Source organism: Aspergillus vadensis, assembly GCF_003184925.1.
Source record: "Aspergillus vadensis CBS 113365 unplaced genomic scaffold BO88scaffold_17, whole genome shotgun sequence".
NCBI lineage: Eukaryota > Fungi > Ascomycota > Eurotiomycetes > Eurotiales > Aspergillaceae > Aspergillus > Aspergillus vadensis.
Window position 1 is genome coordinate 608,816 of NW_020292055.1, and position 26,790 is coordinate 635,605.

Genomic DNA, 26,790 nt, shown 5'->3' on the forward strand with positions numbered 1-26,790 from the left:
GGAATCGTAAGGTTCTATGTTGATGATGCAGACCACCGGGTTTCTTGCTGGTGCTGGGACGATGAAGACGGAGGTCTGACGGTGCTGTGTGTATGGTCCCCTGAAGAGTGTGGGCTGACGGGCATGTCGATAGACATACATAGGTCACAGCGATGTACCCTCGCAAGCACAACATGACTAGTGCAACCATGAACTCTGATTTTGTGAACAGTACCCCGATAGGGCAGATGAGATGATAATACTAGCGTTAATCTAACCGAGTATCTTCCAAAAGCTTTGAAATATCCCTTTATATCCAAAAGATATCGTATAGTAACCAATTAATTTCCAATATTCGTATACATCATATCTCTCTACTCATCAAGATTATACGGAACTCCTTTCTCGATCACGAGATCCCTGGCAGATTTGCCCGAAACGGAACGAATATCAGGATCGGCCCCGGCTTTCATCAGGACATCTAGAACAACCTCCCGTATATGCCGAGCGCTTTGGTTGGTTTCCGGCTCATAATAATGTGTCTCCAGGTAGTAATACAGCGGCGTGCGGCCCTTGTTGTCTTGTGCGTTGATATCCTTGTCAGCACCCTGGGCCAAAAGGAACCTCAGGCCGACCAGCTTCCAGTCCGGATTATGCAGAGTAAGATGGAGCTCTGTCTGGCCTTGAGCATCGGCCCGTAATTGTGCGCCCATCTCCATCAGAGTACGAAACAGTGGTATCATGTCCTCATGGTGGGGCAGTATGTGGTGAAGGAAACTTTTCCCCTGGCCATCTAGACTGCTCAGATCGGCCCCCTGTTCTTTGAAAAAGTATAAAAGGCGCATACTAAGTTTTTCAACTTCGGGATCATAGTGGCTGGAAGACCAGCAGTTGGTGAGGTGGAAGGCGGTTTGGCCATCCTTGGTACGATAATTGGCCAAATCTGGCACCGCAGGACACGTGAGGGGCCAGAGAAGCTTGATTATGTCGAGATGACGACCCATACATGCTCGATGAATGGGCAAGTAGCCGTCGGGGTTCATCTTGAGGGGGTCTGCTCCGTGATCTAGCAGGAACTGGACGTTCGCGAGACGGCCACTTGCCGCGGCGGTGTGAAGCAAGTAACCTTTAAAATAGCGGTCCCTACCCGGGAGTTCCTCGTTCATATTTATCACAGCACCCTCACGCTGATAGAAGAAGCGGATAAGATCCGGGTGTCCGTTCCGAACCGCCCGGCCGAAAAGTGTGATATCCTTATCTTCTGCTCCCCCGCCGGAGCCCTCAGGGAGGTTCACGCCGTGGTCAAGAAGCATATTGACCATATCCATGCCCATTGAGCTGTCAATCGTGGCGTGGATTATTGGTCGGTCCTTTGCCCAGGGTGTGTATGTGTAAATGGACATTGGGGGTTCTGCATTCGGGCGGGCTCCACGGTCAAGTAACAGCCGGAAAGTGTCGATCCCCCTAGGCCATGATTCCTCGGGTAGGGCCGGAAATATCCCATGGTAAGGATCATAGTCCCAGTTTTCAGCAGCGTCAATCAAAGCGCGGTCCAGAATATCTTGTGGTATCCCCGGGGAAGGGTATCTACGGAGCAGAATGTCCAATGTTTTTGGATGACGATGAAGTGCCGCAGCAGCGACGGCAAGAGGCCATTCATCGCTGCCAATGGCGACTGGGGGTAAGCGCTCAATCAACCGGTCGATCACCGCGTGGGATCCCCAAAACGCTGCGGCCATAAAAGGAGTGTGTGGCTTCGCTTCACTTCCACCAAGAATGCCGCGGAATCCATCTGCTGAAACGTCATCTATGGTCGCATCTGCTCCTGCATCTAGGAGAATATCCACCATCTCGGCATTATTGTTCGCGGCGACAAAGTGCATAGGTGTCAGGCAAATTTCACCATATGGCTCAGGACCCTTCTGGTTGACATCGAACCCCCGGGAAATAAGGTAACGGAGGATCTCTGTCTGTCCCCATCTGATGGCCTCGTGTAGCGCCGTCTCGCCAAAAGTAGGAATATCCACTCCTTCCGGGGAGTCAAAGATCGCAGCCACGGCGGGGAAATTGCCGACGGCAGTCCACCCCATTAACTGATGTTCAGGGCCAGCGTCAAGATTATATGGGGGTCTTGGGTAGCAGCAGGCCATGATGGCTGAAGGCTGCGAAGAAACTTCAGTGGAAGGAGGTTGTAAACAGGAGGATTAAAACTCTGGGATCTAGTTGAGAAAGAAAGTTAAAGTGGAGTAGCGAAGAGTATAATACCTGGCAGACTAGCATTGATGCATCTCACGCGGTATGTTACGGAACTGGTATGTAATATACGATTAGCCTGGCAGCAGGATACAGAATTGCTGTGAATCATGCCATTTTACGACACAATGTGCATCCACAAAAGTCCAACGGTAGCAACAAGAGTAAGGTAATTGTTAATTGCAGTAAATTGATAGGTATACTCGCATGCCAATGGTAGGCTCAAGCCTAGCTGCTTATTTGGGTCAATGCAGTTATCATGGTTGAGTGAATTTGATACAGAGCTGAGGAGAACAAGGAATGGGCTATGGAGATCGAATCAAGCAGGTCTCCACGTTAGACCGTGTGCGAATTTCTGTTGAGCAGGTGTGATTGGCAGTAGATATATCAATGCGTTCAGAAGTCGGCTCGGTTTACACATCCGCGAGGTCGCACACTATGGGAATATTATCTGTAAGTTGTCCAGACCATAGACATTGCGGTTCCCAATAATATGGTGGTTTCAACTTACTCCTAAGTGCACCCTTGAGAATACCTCCCCAGGCACTGTTGCAAGTGGAATAAGGGGACTGCGACATCATCCTTAATTTTGGAACCCAGCAATCATAACAAAACTCTTGCCTCGCCACTTCAGCCGGGTTTACCTTCGAGGGGAATCTATCAATGATCTCTGGTTCCCGTGAGCAATCTATCAGTCTACTCTGTATTATCTAAATGAGTGGGAGCCAACAAACCATTACAGTAGGTCCCATTCGGACTCCTCAGGCACGTTTCATTCCAGCCTGCCCAAACACTATCAATCACGGAAAGAGCCGGAGTTCCTCGTGCGACTGTAGCGTCTAGGCCACACTGTGCCACAACGTTGTCATGAAAGGTAGATAGAGACTGGCCACATTCAGTTGAACACACAGTGTCAGTCAGGCTGATACTCTTCAGACTACCATGATAGTCCCCTCTTCCAAGCTTCAAAACATATTTGTCGCATTTCAATGTGGCGTATAGAGCATCTTGACAGCTTTGTGTGAGACTGGAATCGCTGAAATCCTGGCTGGATACTAGTTGAACTGAACTGGTCTTGGAGTCATATGCTTCATGCGGAAGCAAGGGCGATTGGGAGTTGTGCCCGAGACCACCCTGCGCCAACAGGGATAGCCATAAGAGTACGGAAATGGGATGAAACGACCACATCATGCCTAGCTGCTGCAAGTTTGACCCCGGCAGCGATTGAATATGTGATTGAAAGCAACACAGAATTTTCACTTTCTCAGAGTCATCTTAGCGATCGTTCTTATGTCTTACAACAGCTGTTAAGACGGTACGAGACCTACAACAGGGGCTCAACCGTTGTAATTTTGGACCCCTAGCCTACCCGAATGGTCCGGCCATTGGAGCTCAAAAAGTCGACATCGGAAATTGTGGTGGACTCTTGAAAGCAAAATAGCGATCCGGACCTGATTCCGATGGGTCGGGGACCCGACCGGGTAAAGCGTGAAGTTTAGTATGCAAATAGTCGACTCGTTCGAGGGCCTTGGCACGAGCTTAGCCCCATTATCCCTATCGAACCCTTAAGGTTCCACCAAATGCAGGGTTTTTTGGTCCACTAATTGGGCGCTTGTGCTAACAAGAAGAAATTTTCCCTTCCAGTTTGACGGTGGGAAGGTTTCATAATCTGACAGGTGTTATCGCACCTGCTTTCAGGCCTAACAACCAAGATCGAACCGCCGGAGGTCCTGTTCAGATAGCATTCGCTAACAGCCAATACGTGGAAGATCATCTATACAGAAGGTCCACTGTTTTCGCACGGATAGCCTTGCGGCTCTGGGGTGTCCTCGCCGCGCCGATCCAGACCAGAGACCTTGATATATCCACCACCTCGGCCTAGTCTAACACGCAGTCGGAGCTCAAACTAGGAGCTTGTCTCGACATGCCTTATCGGGTTACTGGACTTCTTCATCGCGGCTGCTATCCACACGGGGCCAAGACTTATCGGAAATTAACCGCTAATCAAAGGTACAGCCGTATTGAACCTATCGAGTTCGTCTCGGGATAGCCAAGATATATTACGATTTAATGGTGAAGACTTCGTCCGGCCTACTCCCGGATTTCTTCCTCAATACTCTTTGACTTCGTTCCAACGCAGACTTGCGAAAGATATGAGAGCAAACAAGATATCACGCGCTGTACACGTCACTAATCGGCATCACACTCGCTTTCACCTTATTTCCCGAATCTGGAATGCTACCCTCAGAGCCGTAACAATTAACAACTGACCCGTTACCCGAAGTTCGTCATTGCTCCATTGGCTGCCTAGAGTATCTTCTCTACCAACACCACATAATGACGGACATCGGTGATTTCAATTCTTGTCAAAGGCTAGTCAGATAGATGCCGTGGGCCTAGAAATAGAATTTCATGATACAGAAGACAGGTCCTTCGCGGAAAGAGGGTGACGATCTTAGTCACTTTGACCGGGACATTTCGCAATTGTTCCGAAGATAAATAAAGGCTGTTCCTCCTCGCTAACCTAGCTAACTTTCTCCAGTAGTATCCCAGTAGTATTTCTATATGCATATGTACGTACGCACAGCTCTCGTGGTTCGTGTGTTCCTGGCCAGTCAGATGGCAAGTCTGTCCACGATGCGTTGATAAATTTAGCCAATGCCAAACCTAATATGGATGAGTGTCAAGGCCGACAGCTTCCAGAAATCACGATGGCATAGGTATCAATACGCACATGCGTGCTATTAAAAGCCAGTGATTCGTGAGGAAGATTGCGTGTGCCTTTGTTGCCACGAAGGATATGATTGCGATCATTACATGCTTATGAACCAATCTTTGACCACAAACCGTTCCGCCATCCTTGGTGGGAAAATTGGCCTGCAGTCTCATTCATTCTATAAGGTGACAGCGTTGTCAAATTCTGTTATAGGTTGAAGTAGTACTCACAGCTGTTTTGTGGCTGGTCACGAATCTCCTTCGATACCTAAGATCATTCTAGCCACACTGGCCACATATATTCTGGGAATCACACGGTCGCTGCCTATATGGTTCCCACCATCTACCTATCCGGTGATTTAGTTATCGGGTCTTTATGAGGAGCTCTTAAAGGAGCTGGAGCCATGAACCAGCTGTTTCGTGATGACGCTGGCAAATATATTCCGAAAAGCGGCTGCTAAGGGTCATGGGCTAGCAAGCTGTAATTGCGATCATACCCGTCTAAACTGGATACTATACCTACTATAGTGTAATCATTATATAGTATCTAACTCGGGGTATTATCTGTTCCAATTATAGCGAAGTGTTATCTGATTTTACACGTTTAATCGGTCCGTGAAACGGGGAACTTTCTCGGTTCCATAATAGACTCTAGGCCTAAGTCAGGGCTAGAATACTGCTCATTTCTACTAGCAATTGATGTTCCTTAAAAATTTCACAGCTACTTCTGAGCATTACGAAAACGTGGTGGGTTTGCTTGGTGGAGCGCCGTGGATTCTGCCACCTTCGTATGTTCGTATACTCGGGAGGCATGCTCGTAAATTCGTATAGTTCGCATAGAGCAGCCCCACTCCGGAGACACTCCGTTTCCAGTTTTAGACTTTTAAGCTTGATTTTCAGGCAGTCTATCTTGGGCAACGTATGTGATTGGTGATCTTAATAGAGTGCATGTACATGATATCTATGGGGTTGCTACGTTGAGCAGTTATGGTTCTCAACGATGGGCAATTGCAGCCTTTTCTGTCGGAGACCTGGGATCGAGGCCTGGTCTGCGCCACGAATATCTCTAGATACTGGATATGGTAAAATGTTCGACAACGTAGAGATGTTAGAAGAGTGTTCCCTTTGAATTTTGGACAATAATGAGTGCCTCGATGGCTAGGCCATCTTCAATATTCAGGGCTTCGGTCTGTCAGTATTACGATGCTTCAATGGGTGAGGATTATCAGATAAAGTCTATACTACTAAGGATATCTCCAATCCTTATATCAATCTATCAACGTATGACTGTATTCCAAGATCTTCGAGTATTTATCGTACCATCGCGTTCTGAGGCTGAAAATGAAAGTCCACGTGTTTGGATGTGGGCGCTGCGGTTATCACCCCTCATCTCAGAACATATTTTAATATCAATCCGCTGTGTATAATAGGCGTTTCGTGAAAACTGTGCAGCCTTATCCTCTCTGCGAACAAAAACTTAGATGTTGGTCCCTTGGGTCCCAGCGGTTAGGGCGTGGCGGTCCGCTCGATCTCTCCGCGGACCCACACGTATTCGTATATGCTAAGGCTCGAAGGATCTCAGGGTCCAATGCAGCGATTTTGACATCCTTATATTAATCTCATCTCATCTAGTGCTACAGTTTCCATTCCTCATCAAATCTCTCCTTCATTCCTTACCCCTACTATACCCAAAATGGCCTCCCAAAATGACTCCAATGTATCCTTCGTCCTCTATCGATACACTCCGTCGATACCAGCCGCTGCCATTTTCACTGCTGTTTTCATCATCCTGGCGATAGTCCACACCTATATGGCATTTAGATACCGATCGAAATACTTTATCCCTTTCATTATTGGGTTGATTTGTAAGTGCATCTTCGAAAATCCGCAACACTCGCCAAACTAACGTACCGCGGTATGAACAGTCGAAGCAGCCGGCTACATCGCCCGAATCTTCTCCCACTATGACCCTCTCGCCCTCGGCCCCTACATCGTTCAGACCATGCTCATCCTCGTCGCGCCTCCGCTCTTCGCTGCCTCAATCTACATGACCCTAGGCAGATTGATCCTCTACCTCGATGCTGAATCTGCCTCTCTCCTTCGCGTGAAATACATCGCTAAAATATTCGTCGTCGGGGATATTATTTCCTTTCTATTGCAATGCGGAGGTACCTATACCCTACTACACCATCATGTTTTTCCCGAGGTTCCCTAACACAGACTTTCTATTACAGGTGGTGGCTACATGTCCGCCGGCAGCCTCTCCGCCATGGAAGACGGCGCGCACATCGTCATAGGCGGTCTAGCCGTGCAACTTCTCTTTTTCGGATTCTTCATTATCGCTAGTGCTATCTTCCATTATCGCGTTAAGAAAAATCCGCAATACTACACCACTAGACAAGTGGCATCCTCCTCCCGTCGCGACTCGTGGGAATGCATGCTATGGTGTATTTACGGGGCGTGCGTGCTTATTCTCATTCGATCGATCTATCGTGTCGTTGAGTTCGTCGAGGGAAATGATGGATTCGTTATGCATTTGGAGTATTTGTTGTATATCTTTGATGCCGTGTTGATGGCGCTGCAGGCGATCTTGTTGTTGGTTGGGTATCCTGGGCGGGTGCTGGGAGGTGGGAAACGGGGGGATGGGGGTGTGCCGTTAGAGGATAGGGCGGATTCGGCGGAGGGTTTCTTGAGAGGTGGGAAGGTGGCTGTTTAGGTTTTGTATTTGGTATCGGTATGTATTTTTGATTACCGAATTGGAACAAAGGATTGGGTTATGGAGTTTGAGGCGTATCATTGTGCTATATAGATTAGTTTGTTATTGTTGATTATATTGTTCATTAAAGGAGTACATTGTCATAAAATTACTCCTCCTGCATTGCCATCGGCCACTGCATCAGGGGCATCAGCGCCCCGTCTCCCAGCTTCACAACCAGCATTTGGGTGTTCCGGATCTCTCTTGGAAACGTCCCTCGTAGATACCAGAGATCCTCAAATAGAAGCAATATCACATAGAAATGTGCCAGGATCACATATGAAAAGCCTTCGAAGATACCAGCATCCTGTCCCTGCTGTAGCGAGGAAATAAACGATTGTGATATGAGATGCGGCCACGACAGAACAGCGGCATCTTCGAGATCGGTCTGAATATCCATTGAGACGGAGCTATCGCGCTCACTAGCTGTGAACCGAAAGACGTAGAGAGTGCGCATGTACATGTCCTCAAGACGATCGATCGTGCTGATCTGTTCGCGTAGAAGTTCTGGAATCGTTTGGATGTTGGGAGATCCATAGGATTCTGGGCTCGGAGTGTCTTCCATGTTTATCCCATAGTCCTGGGTAAGAGTGTTCGCGAAGGCACGCAATAAGGAAATCTGCTGAGCGGCGCCTTGGGAGAAGCGGATAAATCGAGGGGGGGCGCCTTGTAGACGTGGAAACACCGGTGTTGGTGATGTGGCCGGAAAGTCCTTCCAGTGCTCATTAGCGTGAGGATACTGCATTATTGTCCGTAATCTGCTGATCCGAAGGACGGCATAGTGCTCTCCTACGAAGGCTCCCAAGCCGCGGACTAGGTGCAGCCAGTCAATCCAGGGTTCTCCGGCTGAGTCACCATTGTGGAAGCCCGTCGCCTTGTCGCCTAAGGCGCGAATGCGCAAGGAAGCAAAGGCAAAGGCGACAATTAGGATGGAGCCACAGAAGATGTATTCGGCTGTACTAGCTGTCGCCTCTGATAATGCGTGTCGGAAACCTTCAAGGCCTTTCTGGTGGTGAGCGAGGATCCGGTGATAATCACGAAAAGAATTTGCCTCGGGGTTGTTGTGGATATTCGGATCGAGATTTGGGATCAATGGATTGATCTCGAGTGAGTCTGCCTCGCATAGTGCATGCGTACCGGCCAGCGCAAGGAGAAGATGCATCAAGTACTCTTCTTCTGCAGCCAGGGTTGGAATGACTCGCTGCCATATCAATCTTCGCTCCGGATGGAGGGCCATTCTGCCTGAGACATGGACCATGAAATGCGTCAAGAGACTCATGTCTGGCATGTCAAGGCTCTCGTTGTAATAAGAGACCTCAGCTGATTCAGGCAGCGGTGGTATGTGCAAATCTAACGGCCGTAGCGGCTGCCCTACATTGTTGCTCGCAAGGCGACGAGCGCGCCCTGCACTTGTGGGACTGTTATCTTGTAGGTCAGATATTGGAGCTGAAAAGGGGTCAACGGCCAGACAACGTCGTCCCCATTGACATGAAGTTTGGGTACCTACATTACATGCTCATCTAGTGGCGGAAATGAGCATGGTTCGTCGCGAAAGGAACACGCGCCACAAACCGGTCTTACTTCATCACACTGGAAGGGGTCAACATCGCAACTCAACTCTTCGCGTGGCGCTTATACAAACCTTGACCCGGCGTAGCTTGCAGGTGTAACAACCCTTGCGGGATTTGTTGTGGCGCGCCCGTCGCCTTTTGGGATTTCGCGGAGGGGAAACATCGGGCAATGAAGCACCCGTTGAGGATCGGGTATCAGACATAATTTGCTCCCGAGCGAGGCCGATATCGCAATCTCATTGGTCTCGGGAAGGAGCCAGTTGAGAGTGGGAGAAACGGTCTGGAAGTTGGAAAGGTTGATGAGGTGGTGGTGATGCCCTCACCCAAACAGCTGCTACGGGAGGCTAAGTAGACCATCTCTGCACATTAGGCGGATTAGATTCTTGTCAGTTCATACACAGCCACAGACAGACATAGAAAAATAGATGTATTCCGTTATCATGTAACTAAATATACTGGTATGTAAAGAGGTGCACTTAGTAGTTGGATGGTGAGCAAAGGGCGGGGGGTTTGGGGGTTGTTGAAGATGTCCCGATCTCAAAGTATATCTTCAACGCTTACCACGTGGAAGAGGCAAGTTGGACTCTAACGGGACTCATCCGGAAGGTGCACCACAAAGGGATTTATTGATGGTATAGTCAGATGGGCCAATGAAATCTTTTTGGTCAGTTGAAACTTCCGTTACATACAACTATCTCCTCGATTCTAATCTCGCACAGTACATGCTTGTCCAGTCGCAAGGGTGGCCATTATTGGTGGACGACGTACTAGATGTCCTGGGAATTATAAGCCTCCACAACATCAAATCCAGCAGAAATACACGCAGAAGAACGAAAGTCACATATCTCCCTAAGGTTTGCTTAAGTAATATTTCCGGCAACGGCTGCAGTAAACGCTACCCTAAAGCTTCTTCGACCCTCTGCTAGGAGGAAGGCAACAGGTTAGGGCTAATACTATGAGTGGTATTTCGAAGTTACAATATAGCGCCTGCTTCATATGTCTTACTTTTATTGTCCCGGCTATATTACATACAACTCGGTGCAGGACAGTTGTCAAAAGGCAGCACAAGGACGAAGGTGCCACGGTTATAAGCGGCATAGTCATCGCTTCCTCCAGAATGTTCGTCCATATGCTTATTAGCTCACTACTACGGGGTAGCCTTGTCCACTAATGTATTGGGTAAGTAATTACTAAAAGTATCTGCGTTATTTTCTGAGATTAGCTGAGGGAAATAGACGACAGTGATGTGGAGTCAGTTAACGTATATACATGTGATACTGAAACATTTTTGTCACATATTTGATGATCAGAGTCGTGGATGAAGCAACGTAGTAATCATGTTGCTGTAGATTGTGTAACCATCAAATACATTATGCGATGAGGTTTCCTTCCGCTGTTTCGAACAAACACCATCACTATCAGTAAATCATGTAAGATCGAGTAGACATAATTCCTAACTTTAGCTGAATATGGTAAAAAATCATTGCATGGTCCTGTTACACCACCACCATCCGCCCGAGAAAATACCGATTGACCACGGCACTAGCGACAAGCCACAGCGCTTACAGCCGCATCCTCAAATCTCACACGTGGTGAAAATAAACTTCTGACCAGGGCGAATCCCTAAAGTAGCACAAAGCTCGCACAGACCCCCTCCCATTACATTTCCAATCGGTTGGTCATACAAATTCATGCTTTTCTCATCGCTTTACCCCTTGTTCGGCCTTCTTTCCGAGTCATGGGGACATCTTTCGGAGACATTGGGGCAATTTTCCTCCGGATGCTGAATAATTCCCGGTGGAACCACGATGATGATTTGCCGAATGAGTGTCCATCAGTGGAGCCATAACCAACTTGGCATAAAGCCAGTTGGAGGCTGAGGATCCCCGCGAAGCTTTCCATGCCATTGATTTGAGCCACACTTGGAGACCCAGAAAAAGTCAGACCATTAATCGGAGACTTCGCCCGATGCGGCAAAGATGCAGATTCTTGTCGATGCCACCTTAATCAGTATACCTCCACTTTTTGGATTTCAAATCAATTTCCACTCGCTTCTATTCCCCATGGGTCCGTATAAAAGCGGTATTCCTCTCATTTGAGTCTCCATCTACTATCTTATCCTTGTCTATACCTAACTACGTATCCCCTTTATTAATATTATCCTTTACGACATCATGACTGTTACCACCGATCTTGTCAACCACCCTGCTCAGGGCATCTCCTACTTCACACCCGCCCAGAACCCCCCCGCCGGTACCGCAGCCAACCCGCAAACCAGCGGCAAGCCGGTCCCGAAGCTCTTCCACCCGCTCACCATCCGCGGCGTCACCTTCCAGAACCGCCTTGGTGTATGTACCCAACTTCTCATTATCCTCATAATTCAAAAACTAACCAACAACCGGTATTAGCTCGCCCCTCTCTGCCAATACTCCGCCCAAGATGGCCACATGACCCCCTACCACATCGCCCACCTGGGCGGTATCGCCCAGCGCGGTCCCGGTCTCATGATGATCGAAGCCACCGCCGTGCAGCCCGAAGGCCGCATCACTCCCCAGGACGTCGGTCTGTGGAAGGACTCGCAGATCGGCCCTATGCGCCAAGTCGTCGAATTCGCCCACTCCCAGAGCCAGAAGATCGGTGTTCAGCTCGCCCACGCCGGTCGCAAGGCCAGCACCGTCGCCCCCTGGATCTCCGGTACCGCCATGGCCACTGAGGAGCTCGGCGGCTGGCCCGACCGTGTTATCGGACCCAGCGATATCCCCTTCGCTGACTCTTTCCCCAAGCCTAAGGCCATGACCAAGGACGATATTGTGCAGTTCAAGAACGACTGGGCTGCTGCTGTGAAGCGTGCTATTGAGGTCGGCGTTGACTTTATTGAAATCCACGGTGCTCACGGTTACCTTATCTCCTCTTTCTTGTCGCCTGCTGCCAACAACCGTACCGACGAGTACGGCGGTTCCTTCGAGAACCGTATTCGTCTGCCTCTTGAGATCGCCCAGATCACTCGCGACATCGTCGGCCCCAACATGCCTGTCTTCCTCCGTGTCTCCGCTTCCGACTGGCTCGAGGAGACTCTCCCCGAGCAGAGCTGGGGCACCGAGGACACTGTCAAGTTCGCCAAGGCGCTGGCCGACCAGGGTGCTATTGATCTGATTGATATCAGTACCGGTGGTGTGCACGCCGCTCAGAAGGTCAAGTCTGGTCCGCTCTTCCAGGTCCCCTTCGCTGTGGCTGTCAAGCGGGCTGTCGGCGATAAGTTGCTGGTGTCGGCTGTCGGTGCTATCACAAACGGTCGCCAGGCTAATGACTTGCTTGAGAAGGATGGTCTAGATGTCGCTCTGGTCGGTCGTGGATTCCAGAAGGACCCCGGTTTGGCCTGGACTTTCGCCCAGCACCTCGACACTGAGATCTCCATGGCGAGCCAGATCCGTTGGGGATTCACTCGTCGCGGTGGTCGCGAGTTTATCGATCCTAGCGTTTACAAGCCTTCCATTTTTGATGCTTAGATGATATAGTGTGGTGATGCTTAATAGACTGTACATAGAATAGACATGACATGCCCGACTCAACCATCTCATTTGTTTTCATATGCCATTAATCCTATACAATCTATAATAATGACCAGATAACTTCACGCTACTTGAAATAGAACGTTCATAGAAGGGACATCCCCCATACCTATATTCCCCTCATCTTATACAATCTATATCTTATCCACATTCCCTCATCGCCCCACAATAGTAATAATCTTACAACCCCGGCGTCTCCGCAATCCTAAAAACGTACTTCACGGCGCTCGCCTTCCCATCCATCAAATCCTTCATCGCGCCCTTCACGCCCTCCAACCCACCCTCCCTAACCTGCCAGGGATGGCCCTTGAACCGCCCATCCTTCAACGCGCGACTAAACCACCGACAAAACACATGACACAGATCCCGACAATCATCCACCCCATTGGCCTTCTCATGCGCCGCATTCACCCACGTATTCGTCGACAACAACCCGGGCAGATCCTTGGGATCCCGGGGGAGGACATGGTCCACTTGTCCTCCGGGCGTGACTACCTGAGTGAGGACGTGTGCGCTGGTGGCGTCGACGATGGTGTCGAGGGCGTTTTTGATGTTCAGGTTCAGGGATTTGATGGAGGCGATGGTGGAGTCGGTGCCTGGGCGGTAGTCGATCACGGTGTCGCCTTTGCTGGGGTCGAGCAGGGATTGTACGTAGGGGGACCCGCTGCCCGCGATGGCGATGATCGGGTGGATGTTGCTGGCGCGGAGGAGCTTGATGGCGAAGGAGCCCACGGCTGTGCTACCGCCGTAGATAACGAAGGGGGTCGGGGTGGTCGTGGCGCTGGGTGGGGACCATGGGGTGGGGAGGGCGTGGTGATGGTGGAGGGAGATTACGGCTGTTAGGGCTGCGAGGGGGATGGTTGCGGCTTCTGCGGGTTGCAGGGTGGTTAGTGCTGTTCTGTGGATGGAGCTGGGGGTATGGGGATGGTACCCTCGAAGGAAACGCTCTCTGGCAGGTGGAAGGTGGTGTGTGCCCAGGCCACGGCGTACTCGGCGTATGAACCACCGGGCTTCATCATCTCGTGGAATGCGGCGACACGATCGCCTTTCTATGTTCATTGAATATGATTAGCATGCGCATGCGACATGGCACATGTTGTGTAAGGTATACCTTGAACTCCACCACGTTCTTGCCCACCTTCTCAACCACACCGGCAATGTCATCGCCCTGGTTCACGCCGTCGCGGAACTGCGAGTATCGGGAGTACAGAAAGCTGTTCGGGTCATTGGCCAATTCGGCGACCTTCCAGTCCTTGGGGTTGGAGCCGGACACGACCACCTTGATCAGGACTTGGTCATCGTTGATGCTGGGGATGGGCGAGTCAATGAGCTTGGTGCTCGGGCCGGGGAGGTTGATGATTTCCTTCATTTTGATAGTTAAATGTAGGAATAAGGAACGGACTCAATTGGTATGGAAATTGGTGAATAGGGTATACATATATAGAAGCTAGTATGGACAGGGGTGCTGTCTAGTGCTAAGCTCCGGGGAAGTGAAGAACATTATTAAGCAGGGTGGGGATACCTGATGTCATGAGTTGTTGAATGTTGAGTTTCATGACTCGGGCTCGGCATTCCAGAAAATTAGAGCTGAACAATGCCGGATAGAAGGACTTCCGAACCCGTTGGCCCGTGCTGCTGGTGATTGCTAATGTTTATTAAAACCTTCCATGTATGTCCATTGTAGTCTATAGATCTTCTAGTCTATATCTATTCTGTCCACCACATTATGCACATAATAATAACGTCCAATCCAAGAAAGAAACTCAAAGCTTGCTTGGCCGCTCGTTCTTCAGCACCGCGGCATTCCACGGGTACGGATCGAACACCAGATCATTGACCGGGTTCTCCTGGCTGGCCCGCCGGAAGAGATCTGGGTACACTTCACCATCGTACTTGCCCAGGCTGCTGTCCAGCTGCCAGTCGGGGATCTTCCACGAGTCCACCAGGCGCACCGCATGCGGGCGGATCTCGTCCAGCAGCTTCATCACCGCATTGGTCTGCGTCAGGCCGATCTGTCGCACTGTCACCGCGCTAGACGAGAAGAACTCGGATGCCTCACGCTCCAGCGTGTGCAGGGCATACAGACGGAACAGCTTGTGCAGGATGCCCGTGGTCTCGGGGTCCAATGCCCCCGTAACTTGGGGAGACGTCACCGCCTCGTAGAAGTTCTTCACCACCAGGTACTGCGAGTGAGCCGTGGACAGGCGCCAGAAGTCGACCAGCAGGCTGTTCCAGGACCGCTTCTCAGCATCACGGTGCTTCAGCGCCTCGAATGTGAGGTGAGCCGTCCGCCAGGCAAAGGCAGCCACAATGTCACTGTCATTGCCGAGGATGTCGAACGAGGCACCCTTGTCGCGGCGCGAGAGGTATGCCTGCAGAATGCGGGATGTGTCGTTGTTGGTTCCCTTGCCGGCAAGGACAGCACGGGCAGATTTGAGAAGCTATGCACGTTAGTTATAGAAGGTTATTTAAGAAAGCGGGTGACTTACGTATCTCGCCACCTGCTGTGTCAACATGTAGTTGTCACCCTCCCAGGTGAGCGTGGGCAGGTAGTCCGAGTACCACGGTCCAATGCCGCTGTAGCTGCTGTAACCGTGTCCACCACAGGCACGACGGCATACTTCGAGACCTTCACCTGCCGTCGTACTGGCCAGGGCCTTGAGACCACACGAGGTAGCATGCAGATCAGCCAAGAGATCGGCACCAGCCCGCAATTCCTCCGGTCCAGCACCCCGCTTCTCCTGGGCGGCTTGGGCGGCTGCCTTCATGCGGTTCTGGTTCTCCTGGTAGAGTCGCATCATTCCACGACCGGTAAAGTGCAGAGCATACATAGATGCCAGCAGGGGCAACAGCCGGACCTGCACCATCTTGTAGTTCAGCACCTGGTTCTCGCCCACATTGCCTGTGGCATCACGGTCCTGAAACTGCCTGCGTACGGCGCAGTAGCGAGTGGCAATGGTCACACCACGTGCCAGGACACCACCCGCCTGTAGCACAATGTTGGAGCGCACCCAGGTCAGAGTGCCATAGATGAGAGACGGCGACGCAGGACGCATGTACTCGTTGGTGTCCTTGTTAATGCGCGAGAAGCGGGCCAGCATGTTGATATGAGGGATCTTGACCTTGTTGAACAGGAGGAAACCATTGTCCATGGTGCTGAATTGGTCAGTCATAGTCACAACGCATCGGTCAGACCACTTACTTGTAACCGAACTTGGGACCAATGTCTCCCACGTAGACGTTCTCCAAGGGTTGATGTGTGTTCATGTCACGGATCTGGACCACAAATGGATGGGGGCCATAGTTCTTGCCGCCAATGAACAGCTGTGCCATGACCACAGCGTGATTGGCAGTGCGACCCAGCGATCCGATCCACCACTTGGAAGCCGTCAAGGTGGGAGAGTGGATAGTGAAGGTCTTGTCCTCGGGGTTCCAGGTGGCGGTGGTCTCCAGTCCACGCACATTCGAGCCGTGGCCCAATTCCGTCTGTGCATAGCATCCCAGTATTTGATAGTTCTGTGCCGGCTCGAGGAAGAGTTTGTGTTGCTCGGGGGTACCTTGTTCCCGCAAGGTGACCTATCCGCAGTCTTCATTAGCTTCTGAATAGAGTAGCGCGAGACAACGAAACGAAAACGGAACATACCAAAAACATAGATGCATGCAATCCATAAGGAGTGGGCTCTCCAAGCAATTCATTGGCAGCATGTAGCTCCTCCTGCGACCATTTGTGTTCCACCGACAACTGCTGCAGGCGCTTGGCTTTGGCTAGGGACCGCTGGATTCGCTCCGTCCGGCCCTGCGTGTGATTCTGTGACTTGTCGAAAACTTTCTCCGCCTGCAGGATAGACAGCAGGTGCTCTTGACGAACCAATGCCTCCTTGGTGTGCAGCAATTCGGCCAATTTGTCCACAGCGACATTGGACTGATCGCGCTCGTGCTGCAGAAGCTGCGAGCCCTGCGGGTCGGCCGGCTTCAAAGCCTTGACCCAATCCGGTGGTGAAGATGGCATAATGATAGTAGTAATGATAGAGTGGAGTTTGCGGGGGAGGAGAACGTGGGAAAAAGAAGAGAGAAAGGGTAAAGTGTTTGGGGGGCGTGAAAGACGTTATAAGCGGTCCTCCACGGGGAAGCCGAAATGATGATTTCGGTCGAGAACTCCCGTCGATGGGCGCTGGGCCTGCCCCTTTGGGTAATAGCCGAGGCTTCTTAGGGGTTTTGGCCTCGATGCCTGAGTGGCCAATTCCCGGTGACCGACTGACCGCCTGCTGCGTCACTGGGTTCTGCCGCTCGGCTGACACGTTTCGGGGTTCCCCGGTAATTTTGCCTGCCGGAATCATCTTATCTATTCTCTTTCCCTGCCTGGATCCTCGGGCATCCCTGGCGATCTGATATCTGAGACCTAACTCATCCCGACCCGACTTACATGCACAGTCAGACAATAACCCGGGATGGAATAGAATCTCTTCGATGGACAAAAACTGCCAGGTAACTGCCTCTACGAATTTCAAGTATTTTTGTCTTGATGTCTCAGCCGCGTGCTTTAGCCGTGTACCACTAATGCCGGCATATCCGCCTGATGAGATGGACTTTCCTCACCAGCCTTCTAATGCGGTGAGACGGAATGCTTGATTGTTCTGGGTCATCAGAATGGCGTTGCATTATACTTCACATGTGCTGTCCATATGCCCCTTCCATGAGATTCATAAAAATGGCCACCCCTTCTATATTCTCTGCGGCTCCACTCTCACATGTGAGAATCTGGGTGCTCCGTGTTCCCCGGGTTGAGAACCTGATCCAACTTTGGTGTCATCAACAAGAATCCACATGCCAGCCACATGACTTGCTTGTCCACTACCTGAAACGCTCCAATCAGCTGCTCGCGCGGACTGCGTCCTGCGACAGTTCACCTGCTCCCTTTTGCCCGCCTCCGTATGTGTCCGCATATCGCGCCAACATCCACTCCTCCACTGTTATCGGCGGGTATTTCGCCGCCTCCGTCTCCGCCTTGCAGCTGGGAATGCACTCCACCACGTAGTCCAGATTCCCGGATATAAAATATGGCACGCTGTATCGTTCTTGTCCGCTTCTGTTGATAACCCGATGCAAGTTGGATATATAGCGATCGTTGGTCCAGCGCATCAACATATTGCCTAGGTTCACCACGAATGCCCCTGGAACGGGCTCGGCATCCGCCCATTCGGATGCCTCGCGGTCCCACACTTGCAGACCCCCTTTGTCATCCTGCAGCAGGATTGTGAGGCCGCCAAAATCAGTGTGAGCCCCGATGCCTAGGACTTTCGTAAGCAGGCATGTTTGCACCCGTGGTTGAGATCATACCTCGTTCCTGACCATCCGTTTCCTGGGGCGGATACCGCACTAAGCGTATAATATTGGCCGAGTCGTGACAAAACCCATTGAACCAATTCTCATTCAAGTCGAGCGTTTGAGCCAACACCTGGAATATCTTCAGTCCTAAATCGGACATCACCGCGTGGTAGTCTTTCACCGTATTCCGGAACAGATCTGGATCTCGGATCTCATCGGGATATTTATTAGACCCTTGAGAAAATCTTCCGGTGGAGGGATGCCCTGGAGGCAGATCTTGCGACAGGTAATAACTCTCTTTCAGATCGCCAGGCCCTTCTTTCTCGAATTTCTGCGAGCGAAGGCCTTCGTATCCCAGATTAACGGGCTCAACCTCTATTCCAGCGTTAGTGGCCAAGATCGGCTTTGCCAGAAGCGTCAAACTCTGCATGAGATTACCTCGACTGTACTTCTGCTTCACTTCAATTGGTAAGCTGAATAGGCCCCGAGCCTGCTGAAGCATAGCCTCTTGGATATCAAGCGGGACTCGATGGTTGATGAGCTGAAAGAATCCATGTCTCTCACAGGCGTGACGGACTTGCCGCACTAGCTCTGCCTTTTGCTCGGCATCACCGGTGTAGAATGCTATGGTATGTGAGTCTGGGATAGATATATTGTTGCAGTTATTGTGGAAATATATGGTCAGAACGTACGCTCAAAGTCGATGATGGGAGGTGCAGTGACCATTGTTTCAGAAATGTGATGAGAAGGACAACCTCGGGAGATTGTCTTGGTGAGGCAAGCGGGGTATGAGGCCAACTCGACAGCTGCACCACTCGTAGGTTAGCTTGTGTCCTGCATACTAACCGATCCCTGTCAAGGCGAATCAGGAACAGCGATGATGGAGAGGTACGACCGTTAGAACGCCGTCCGTGTCACTTCGGATACATCGAGATGCTCTGCATGCCGATACGCCAATACGACTCTTCCTTTGCTTTGCCAACCTGGAAGTATTTCCTTGATATCATTCTGCGTAGAAAGGCAAACGCCATATAATAGTCACTCAGCAAGTATCTGAAGTTCACACTCAAACAAGAAGCTATATAAACACATCAAAGGATAACTTGGTATCGTTAATCTAATGCTAATAAAGATTGCTAAGCATCATGCAACATCACAGTTTGGAGAGCACACCGTCTGGCTGGAGAACACATAAATGCCTTCTCTGGATTTCAGAAACCGACCGACATCTGGAATAGTTAGCATAGTACCTGTTGATAATCATACACATCAACTTACCCAGCGAGAGCCATCGTGATCATCAACTCCTGGCGCAATATCCGAATAGCAAGCTCCACTCCTTGCTGGCCATCATACTATAGCTGGTTACTAGAATGCTCACAGCAGCTACCGGCTTCAACTTACAGCAAGTCCCCAAATGGGAATCCGTCCCATGAAACAGTAGTCTGCCCCCAGAGCCAGGGCCTTGAAGATATCTGACCCCCGGCGGATTCCACCATCGATTGCGATCGGGATACGGCCCTTTGCAACGGGCGCGCAGTCGCGCAGTGCATCCAACGTGGCCGGGGCACCGTCTAGTTGGCGACCACCGTGGTTGGAAACAATAACCCCATCAACCTTGTGTTGTATTGCCAGTTCAACATCCTCGGGTGCATAGACTGCCCGTGTCAGCCAATCTAAGTTTGCTTCCATCTGGAGTGCTTCACTTACTGCCTTTCAACCAGATCTGAAGCTTGGTATGTTTCCTCAGCCAGGGGATCGCGCTATCCCAGTCAAGACTAGCATCTAGTAATAATCAGCGGCTCGTCCGACGGTATATACGAAAATTACCAACCATAATCTGTGCGATCGGAGGTATCGCTGCCATTACTGAGAATATTGGGATATTCCAGATCTTCTGGTAGCTGGTAGTCGTTGCGATACTCATTCAGCCGCTTCCCAAGCACAGGAACGTCCACCGACAAGAACAACGCTTTGTAGCCCGCCTTTTCTGCTCTTTCCAGTAACTGCAATGTGAGTGACCGATCCTTGAGCACGCACATCTGCATCGCATATGGATTCCCGCAGCCTTGACTGGCGACATCTTCCATCGAGGTGGTCGAGTATGAGGACAGGCCCATACATATACCGTATTTCGCGGCGGCACGAGAGGTTGCGAGCTCTCCTTCGGGATGGGCAAGTTTGTGCGCGGCTGCTGGGCTGAAACCGAAAGGAAGGGATACCTGTATAGTTGAGGAAGGGCATTAGCGACGATTCTGTGGTCTATTAGACTAATATGAGTGCTACCTTAGTCCCAAGTATGTCTGTGCTGGTGTCGATGTTAGCCACGTTTACCAGGACCCGTGGGCGGATTCTGTATCTGTCAAATGCGGCTTCGTTGTCGCGTAGTCTGTGCCATCAGTGATTTTTCGATAATGGTAGCCTCGAAGATTTGTGCCTACGTTATTAGGTCCATGGCACCTTCATTGTAGTAATCTAATTATCTCCAATGTTAGGGATCAACATTGCATGTTTCTCAGTGGTCAATTGCCCTACCTCTGACCATCTTTGGGAGCTTCTTGCTTCCAATCGCCTTTAGGTCGGCGATACAGCTGACATCCTTGTGGAATGTCTCTCCGCGATGAGCCATGCTGGCAATGAGATCAGTACAAGGCACCGGTTGATGAAAAAGCGTCAAGAGGAGCAAGTGTCAGGTTTCAATAATATTGAGTTATTCTGTAGTAGGGTATAATTGGACCTATATACCACATGTCGGTGTCGCCGACTTTCCTAAATTTTTGTTGTCCTGCGACCGCAGCTATTGCTTGACGCCGAAAGAGGAAAGCAAAAGATAACAACTCTCAGATACCTTCCCAGCGTGATGCTGTCGCAAAGCGCGGACACTCTGAATTCAACTGCCCCATGGCATTGGGCAAGTCCGTGCAGCGGAAAGCGTTATCAGCTACTATCCCCGGAATTCTATTATGGGGTGACGATCGTTCCTCGGAATCACCTACCAAATAGAAATATGCCCCTCAGAAAGAAGAAGTCTACCCCTCATCACATCATTTCAATTTGAACCTGATTATTTTACATGCCTCTTGTCAATTTCGTTTCCTTGTCCTGCACTATTAACTGTTGCATTCCTGCATAGTAGTCACAATGGCGAAAATCTTTCTGTACGTATACTCCCGTGATCTAACTTTGTCATTGCGATTAACGGTAGTTATAGCACAGGAGCCTCAGGCTATATCGGAGGGGATGTGCTCTATGCGCTGAAATCAGCCCTTCCAGCCTGCCAGTATACAGTCCTGCTGAGGGACGAGGCAAAGGCGCAGAAACTCTCTCAAGCATACCCTGATGTGCAAATAGTCCTGGGAGACTTGGATGCTTCTTCTACTTTGGAACAGCAGGCACGGGAAGCGGACATTGTCATCCGTGAGTATCGCACTTCGAGACATCCCCTGCCTCTTACTGACATTGGTCCGCTACTACTAGACACGGCAAGCTCAAACCATGTCAAAAGCGCTGAGGCCATCGCTCGTGGATTGACCGCAGCGGAAAGACCTAAGCCGGGTAATTACCTCTTACCTCCTTGTCCGTCCATAGCTTATCGTTTCTCATAATGCGAACAGGTCACTGGCTTCAGATATCAGGCGCAAGCGTCCTTTCTATTCCCGACATTGTAGCCAGCGCCTTTGGAGAACCTTCCGACAAGGTCTACAGCGACGTCGATGGAGCCGATGAACTGCGGGAGCTCATCCAACAATACTCTGCAAAGCGCGTGGTCGACAATTTAATCCTCAGCCTCACCCCTGCCGCCAATCGTCCGAAGACCGCGTTGATCTTCCCTCCTATTATTTATGGTCGGGGTAGAGGGCCGGTTAACCAGCGAAGCATACAAATTCCGGAGCTGGCAAGAGTGACAATGCAACGACGGGGCGGGATTCAGGTGGGTAAAGGAGAGGCCACATGGAGTAATATACACATCTCGGATGTTAGCAGCATCTTTGTGAAGCTGGCAGAGAAGGCTTTACGGGGCGAGGAAGGGGACTTGTGGAATGAGAACGGGCTCTACTTCCCGGGTACTGGAGCTATCGTAAGTCCCTACCTTCTGAACTTTTAGCCTGAGCCCAGAACGGGGTAATTTCTAACAAGACATAGACATTCGGTTCTATCTCAGCGCAAGTGGCGCAAGAAGTGAAGAAGCTCGGCCTTGCTGAATCCGAATCGGTTACTGAGATCAGTCATGAAGAGGCCGATTCGCTCACTTCTCATGGCGGAGTGTTATGGGGGACCAATGCCCAGCAGGTAGCCCAGCGAGCGGCCAAGTACCTGGGATGGGTCCCCGAGGGGAGGACATTGGAGGATGAGATTCCACACACTGTTCTTGCCGAGGCACAGAGACTTGGACTGAAATAGAACTATGTAAGAATTATTAGAGAACCAGGAATGAACCTATTGACACTTACGTTATTTGCCCACGAAAATCGACATGTCTGATTATCACGCGTAGAACCTGCTGTTATCAAGATCCCATCAGAACTGCAGGGCCTAAACCCAGGACAGCAGGTCCTTCCGACACTGCTCTGGTCCGAATTGGAAGGGGATTCCGGTTCGGCGGAACCACATTCCTCCCCGGTCGGGCCACACCCTCCTTTCTTGTGACCCACTACTAATTGATTCACTTTCCAGCTCTAACACAACATCGGCTCATACCCCATATTCTATTCGATTACTATACTTTCCGTTTTTGTTGATATGGCCTATTTCGACTGACATGGCATCCTCCAAGCAATCAGGTCGCCGGACTCGTCGCAGTCATGCCCTGGGAGCCTGCAGAACATGTCGTCGGCGTCATGCCAAATGCGACCAAAAGAGGCCTACTTGCCAGATGTGTCGGGCAACTGGCGTGGTATGTGAGGGGTTCGTCGATGAGATCCGATGGATGTCCGATCGGAAGTCCCAACCTTCTTCGGGGCCAGCAGCTGGCAAGGCAAATGATGCAGAGAAGCAGGGGCCTCGACGCCATCTCTACACAGGTTCTTGATCCTTCTCTATGATTGATTACCTGATTTCCATATCCAGAAATAGTGGAGCTAATATTTTGACCTTAGAGAAATCGAGGGTCTCCATGAGTGATGCCTTGAGTGCAGACTTGGTATCAGGCTCTATTGATGCCTCTTTGGCGGAGATCGAAAACAGATCCCGGGATGCCGAGAGACCTTCACACGGTGATGTTGTAGTCGGGCCATTCTCTGTGCTGGACTTTAGACTTACCGGCCCCAAATCTGCAAGTAGGGCTCAGCCTGCTGACGAGACTACGGTCGCAAATGATGTGGTTCTATCGTCCGGGAATACCCTGCCTGAAGGGGCTTCCGGGGTCAGCCCAGCTCTGTCGCAAGACTCGCTCGCCTACATGAATGATCTGCTGCAGTGGTCAGACATACTTAGCTTGGACCCTCAGTTGCATAGTGCTACACTATCTGGCACACTTGACCTGGGTGATTGGTTGCCCCTCGATTTAGTGACACAGGCCCCTATACTAGAACACAATCTCCTTGGCGAAGCGCCTAGTCTAATGGATGATACAGCTGCTGTCTACAATTCTGGCCCCGAAAATGACAGTGCTCCTAATATGATACCAACTGTTGATTGCAATCCACCCGATGTACTAGCAGATGCTCATTTCCTATTACGGCACTTTCAGGATCATGTCATATCGCGTATGATGGCCGTTCCTTTAGATCAGAAGTCACCGTGGAAGATACTAAATGTGCCGTCTGCTGTTGTAACATACAGCGATATCACTTTCCTCGGGTCTCAAAATATCACTCACGCTCGGTTGGCTAATCTTTACTGCCTCTTGGCCTGTTCAGCCCTTCATCTAACAGTAAACCCTTCCATGAGGACCTCAGACTCGACGGAACGCTGGAAGCCGGTAGCAGACTACGCTTACCATCTAGCCAAAGACCATATGCAAATGTCCTTGAAGCATGAAACGCAAGAGCCAAAGAAAGCCAAATACAAGGACCAGTTAATGGCAATCTGCGCCTTGACCGAGTTTGCTGTAAGACTGCTGTCAAGTCACGTTCCGGATAGATTGCTAACCGAAGCAGGTTCTAAGTGGCCAGCAGCAGGACGCAAGGTGCTACGTGATTGATGCTGAGCGACTGCTACGCCTCCGAGGTTTGCCAAAACAACGCATCTCTCAGAAAGCACGCCTGCTACACCACACATATACTTGGCTACGGATAGTAGGCGAGAGTACCTACGCTTTGCACAACTACACACCGTCGGACACCTTTATGGAGGCGCTCAAATATCGGTTTCGACACCAGAGAGTCGAGAACACTCAGGCAGCTGGTTACAGAACTTCACGCTTGGACGACTTCTTGCGCCTCGATCGGCGGCCGTCCGATAGTGACCTGGATATTGACGAGCCAAAGGAAGCTGATGTTGGCTTGTATGACATCCACCTACAAGATTCGCGAAGATATCCTGCCACGCTGTACAGCCAGATCTACGGAGTATCCGAGACGTGGCTTAGTTTGGTATCTCAGACGACGCGCCTGGCCAACGTAATGGAGACTTTTCGAGTTGCGCGCGAAATGCGTCCAGGAATCAGTGCAAGTCTCGAAGCATGGGAAGCTTTGCACCGGCGCAGTGCTCGCCTCGAGAGCATGGTTTGCACATTCGCCTCCAGAGGAACAGAGGACAACATATGCGGTTCGGCGAATACACTGGCCAGATTACATGGATGCCTTCTGCAGGCTTTGAACTCTGCACTGGTTATCTTCTTTTACAGACGAATTCGTCAGGTCCACCCGGCTATCTTGGAGAGCCAAGTGGACAAAGTGATCTCAGCATTAAACGAGTTTGATGTAGCATTAGTGGAAGCCGACCAGACTGGCCCGGGCACTGTATGGCCTCTGTTCATTGCTGGGTGCGAGGCTACAACGCCCGATAGGCGGCTATTGATCACGGCGCTTCTGGACAAAGGGGAGGCACGATGCGGATTTTCTGCCTACCAGACTGTTCGGGAGGTCATGAAACAAGTCTGGGACAGGCAAGATAAACATTTCACACGAAGCAGAGGAGAGGCTTTCCCAACTTGGCTTGATGTTGTCAAAAGCAAACAAATATGGCCCATTTTAGCATGATGACCACCGTGGGTCCATTACAAGGCGCTACACGAGATACGATGACATGTGCTCATAATTTCATTGTTCTATATCCAATTTTAATGAATCATGACGAACGCTTTACAACATTAACATTCGCATTCACCATCAACTGGGCGAGTTCGCTCTGCAGATCCTCCTTCAAGAGGGCGAATGGCTTCCGCAAGCCACCAGTCGCCTGGCCCCTCAGCTCAACGCCTGTCTTCACAGCCGCAGCGTAATTGTGCGACTCAAGGAACTTGCAAATGGGCCATGCCTTAGCCCATAGTTCACGGCCCTTCTTGAGATCTCCTTCGACGGCAACTGCATTCCACAGCTCTACCGCCAACTCCGGAATGATGTTGGCAGCACCCCAAACCGCTCCAGGCGATCCAGCTGCCAACCCATAGAACGTAAGGGTATCCCACCCGTTAAAAGCGGTGATCTGATCCGACAATCCAAACACCAATTCCGTGTATGCCGGCGCATTTCCGGAGGTGTCTTTGAGGTACTTGACGCCGACCTTGCTCAGGTCCGCTATTTGCTGGGGAGTGAGGGTCAACCCGCTGGCAGAGGGAATATTGTAGTAGACAATCGGCAGCTGACTGGCTTCATGAATCTCAGCCATGAGCTCGGTTAATTGCTCCACGTTCAAGGGGTCGTAGAATGGTGGCACAACCATCACGGCGGCTGCACCAGCTTGTGCGGCATGACGTGCCAGGTCCACTGCCTCCTCGGTGGAGGTACTGCCGGTGCCTGCTACGACGGGCACACGGCCAGCTGCGTACTCGACGCAGAGTTCGGTCAACTTCTTGCGTTCCTCGCGTGTCATGGTGGTGAATTCGCCCGTGCTACCGCCGGGCACGAGGCCATGCACGCCGGCGCCGATCAGGTGATCGATGTGGGATTTTAGTCTTGCTGCGTCGATCTGGGTCTTGTCGTCTGTGAAGGGAGTGATCAGAGCGACCATAATGCCGTGGAGGGCGGGGGATTGCTGTGTGATAGTCATGTTGGATGTAGTGGTGATTGCTTGGTATAGCTAGGAAGAAGAACGTAAGGATGGAATGAGGGGGTGTTGTTGGACTTGTGAGTGAGTTTTGAGAGCATTTTATTTCATGACGAGACGGGACTGCCTTCCCTCCCAACTACACTTCAAGTCTATACTACACTGTTAATGATGTTCTGGTCAATGGTGAAGCCCTAACTCTGTGGATAGAATGTCGGAGGGGTTCCAAGATATCCATGCCGGAACCACCTTCCTGATTTGGCGATGCCGGTAACCCAACGGAAGGCAGTTCCGGCGTGCAGTGGGGAGGGCTTTAGCGCATCCACTGGCGCCAAATTATCAATGCGTCTCGACATCAATGAAGAGAGGGGTAATGGGGCGATCTTATCCTCGTTATCGCCTTATCGGAAGAGACAATAGCTGACTAGTGACACACTTCAATTGCAAAGTGGGCTGCGCGGAGGCACATCCCACA

General features: G+C 50.8%; 13 protein-coding genes across 13 annotated transcripts; 4 read left to right on the forward strand and 9 right to left on the reverse strand.

The window, feature by feature from the left end:
* Positions 1-353: 353 nt before the first annotated feature.
* On the reverse strand, positions 354-2,129 carry BO88DRAFT_445094 (ankyrin repeat domain-containing protein; the record flags this gene model as incomplete). The annotated part of the gene is made up of 1 exon (XM_025710171.1): positions 354-2,129. One exon carries the CDS (start codon positions 2,127-2,129, stop codon positions 354-356), a length of 1,776 nt encoding a protein of 591 aa, XP_025561218.1.
* A 726-nt stretch (positions 2,130-2,855) lies between these two features.
* On the reverse strand, positions 2,856-3,446 carry BO88DRAFT_436747 (uncharacterized protein; the record flags this gene model as incomplete). The annotated part of the gene is made up of 2 exons (XM_025709580.1): positions 2,967-3,446; positions 2,856-2,902 (listed from the first exon to the last, which is right to left on the reverse strand). Coding segments are annotated over exons 1-2 (504 nt in total), but the record flags the coding sequence as incomplete, so codon positions are not given.
* A 3,194-nt stretch (positions 3,447-6,640) lies between these two features.
* BO88DRAFT_465967 (RTA1 domain-containing protein) lies at positions 6,641-7,663 on the forward strand (the record flags this gene model as incomplete). Its single annotated transcript, XM_025711447.1, has 3 exons — positions 6,641-6,812; positions 6,873-7,115; positions 7,182-7,663. 3 exons carry the CDS (start codon positions 6,641-6,643, stop codon positions 7,661-7,663), a joined length of 897 nt encoding a protein of 298 aa, XP_025561220.1.
* A 131-nt stretch (positions 7,664-7,794) lies between these two features.
* On the reverse strand, positions 7,795-9,543 carry BO88DRAFT_369052 (Zn(II)2Cys6 transcription factor). The gene is made up of 3 exons (XM_025704131.1): positions 9,345-9,543; positions 9,210-9,292; positions 7,795-9,120 (listed from the first exon to the last, which is right to left on the reverse strand). The coding sequence occupies exons 1-3, from the start codon at positions 9,474-9,476 to the stop codon at positions 7,812-7,814; spliced, it is 1,524 nt and encodes a 507-aa protein (XP_025561221.1). The 5' UTR covers positions 9,477-9,543; the 3' UTR covers positions 7,795-7,811.
* A 1,726-nt stretch (positions 9,544-11,269) lies between these two features.
* BO88DRAFT_445096 (NADH:flavin oxidoreductase/NADH oxidase) lies at positions 11,270-12,928 on the forward strand. Its single transcript, XM_025710172.1, has 2 exons — positions 11,270-11,621; positions 11,682-12,928. The coding sequence occupies exons 1-2, from the start codon at positions 11,448-11,450 to the stop codon at positions 12,777-12,779; spliced, it is 1,272 nt and encodes a 423-aa protein (XP_025561222.1). The 5' UTR covers positions 11,270-11,447; the 3' UTR covers positions 12,780-12,928.
* Positions 12,929-13,022: 94 nt separating this feature from the next.
* On the reverse strand, positions 13,023-14,420 carry BO88DRAFT_391961 (zinc-binding alcohol dehydrogenase family protein; the record flags this gene model as incomplete). The annotated part of the gene is made up of 3 exons (XM_025705035.1): positions 13,954-14,420; positions 13,774-13,891; positions 13,023-13,711 (listed from the first exon to the last, which is right to left on the reverse strand). The coding sequence occupies exons 1-3, from the start codon at positions 14,209-14,211 to the stop codon at positions 13,023-13,025; spliced, it is 1,065 nt and encodes a 354-aa protein (XP_025561223.1). The 5' UTR covers positions 14,212-14,420.
* Positions 14,421-14,561: 141 nt separating this feature from the next.
* BO88DRAFT_406292 (fatty-acyl coenzyme A oxidase) lies at positions 14,562-17,006 on the reverse strand. Its single transcript, XM_025707115.1, has 4 exons — positions 16,486-17,006; positions 16,045-16,418; positions 15,332-15,998; positions 14,562-15,283 (listed from the first exon to the last, which is right to left on the reverse strand). Exons 1-4 carry the CDS (start codon positions 16,849-16,851, stop codon positions 14,606-14,608), a joined length of 2,085 nt encoding a protein of 694 aa, XP_025561224.1. The 5' UTR covers positions 16,852-17,006; the 3' UTR covers positions 14,562-14,605.
* A 221-nt stretch (positions 17,007-17,227) lies between these two features.
* Positions 17,228-18,893, reverse strand: BO88DRAFT_445099 (isopenicillin N synthase family dioxygenase; the record flags this gene model as incomplete). The annotated part of the gene is made up of 4 exons (XM_025710173.1): positions 17,228-18,130; positions 18,180-18,542; positions 18,606-18,791; positions 18,860-18,893. 4 exons carry the CDS (start codon positions 18,891-18,893, stop codon positions 17,712-17,714), a joined length of 1,002 nt encoding a protein of 333 aa, XP_025561225.1. The 3' UTR covers positions 17,228-17,711.
* Positions 18,894-19,320: 427 nt separating this feature from the next.
* Positions 19,321-20,796, reverse strand: BO88DRAFT_427167 (alpha-hydroxy acid oxidase; the record flags this gene model as incomplete). Its single annotated transcript, XM_025708962.1, has 8 exons — positions 19,321-19,396; positions 19,446-19,522; positions 19,572-19,825; positions 19,878-19,945; positions 19,998-20,389; positions 20,454-20,556; positions 20,609-20,642; positions 20,703-20,796. 8 exons carry the CDS (start codon positions 20,794-20,796, stop codon positions 19,321-19,323), a joined length of 1,098 nt encoding a protein of 365 aa, XP_025561226.1.
* A 512-nt stretch (positions 20,797-21,308) lies between these two features.
* Positions 21,309-22,568, forward strand: BO88DRAFT_489372 (uncharacterized protein; the record flags this gene model as incomplete). The annotated part of the gene is made up of 5 exons (XM_025712691.1): positions 21,309-21,325; positions 21,379-21,584; positions 21,645-21,722; positions 21,782-22,245; positions 22,311-22,568. The coding sequence occupies 5 exons, from the start codon at positions 21,309-21,311 to the stop codon at positions 22,566-22,568; spliced, it is 1,023 nt and encodes a 340-aa protein (XP_025561227.1).
* Positions 22,569-22,884: 316 nt separating this feature from the next.
* Positions 22,885-23,333, reverse strand: BO88DRAFT_406294 (uncharacterized protein). The gene has a single exon (XM_025707116.1). It carries the CDS (start codon positions 23,176-23,178, stop codon positions 22,945-22,947), a length of 234 nt encoding a protein of 77 aa, XP_025561228.1. The 5' UTR covers positions 23,179-23,333; the 3' UTR covers positions 22,885-22,944.
* BO88DRAFT_344405 (C6 transcription factor) lies at positions 23,281-25,309 on the forward strand (the record flags this gene model as incomplete). The annotated part of the gene is made up of 2 exons (XM_025703230.1): positions 23,281-24,216; positions 24,266-25,309. The coding sequence occupies 2 exons, from the start codon at positions 23,281-23,283 to the stop codon at positions 25,307-25,309; spliced, it is 1,980 nt and encodes a 659-aa protein (XP_025561229.1).
* An 88-nt stretch (positions 25,310-25,397) lies between these two features.
* On the reverse strand, positions 25,398-26,684 carry BO88DRAFT_465985 (dihydrodipicolinate synthase family protein; the record flags this gene model as incomplete). The annotated part of the gene is made up of 1 exon (XM_025711448.1): positions 25,398-26,684. The coding sequence occupies exon 1, from the start codon at positions 26,316-26,318 to the stop codon at positions 25,398-25,400; it is 921 nt and encodes a 306-aa protein (XP_025561230.1). The 5' UTR covers positions 26,319-26,684.
* Positions 26,685-26,790: the final 106 nt, after the last annotated feature.

Coding starts and splice junctions, on each gene's coding strand:
- BO88DRAFT_369052 (XM_025704131.1), bottom strand. CDS start 9,476: ATGTCTGATACCCGATCCTCAACGGGTGCTTCATTGCCCGATGTTTCC. Junction 9,293..9,344: donor GCAAGCTACGCCGGGTCAAG/GTTTGTATAAGC, acceptor GACCCCTTCCAG/TGTGATGAAGTAAGACCGGT. Junction 9,121..9,209: donor CCACTAGATGAGCATGTAAT/GTAGGTACCCAA, acceptor ACAAGATAACAG/TCCCACAAGTGCAGGGCGCG.
- BO88DRAFT_445096 (XM_025710172.1), top strand. CDS start 11,448: ATGACTGTTACCACCGATCTTGTCAACCACCCTGCTCAGGGCATCTCC. Junction 11,622..11,681: donor CCTTCCAGAACCGCCTTGGT/GTATGTACCCAA, acceptor AACCGGTATTAG/CTCGCCCCTCTCTGCCAATA.
- BO88DRAFT_406292 (XM_025707115.1), bottom strand. CDS start 16,851: ATGCCATCTTCACCACCGGATTGGGTCAAGGCTTTGAAGCCGGCCGAC. Junction 15,999..16,044: donor GGTCCCAAGTTCGGTTACAA/GTAAGTGGTCTG, acceptor TGACCAATTCAG/CACCATGGACAATGGTTTCC. Junction 15,284..15,331: donor CACAGCAGGTGGCGAGATAC/GTAAGTCACCCG, acceptor TAACGTGCATAG/CTTCTCAAATCTGCCCGTGC.
- BO88DRAFT_406294 (XM_025707116.1), bottom strand. CDS start 23,178: ATGGCGTCGAGGCCCCTGCTTCTCTGCATCATTTGCCTTGCCAGCTGC.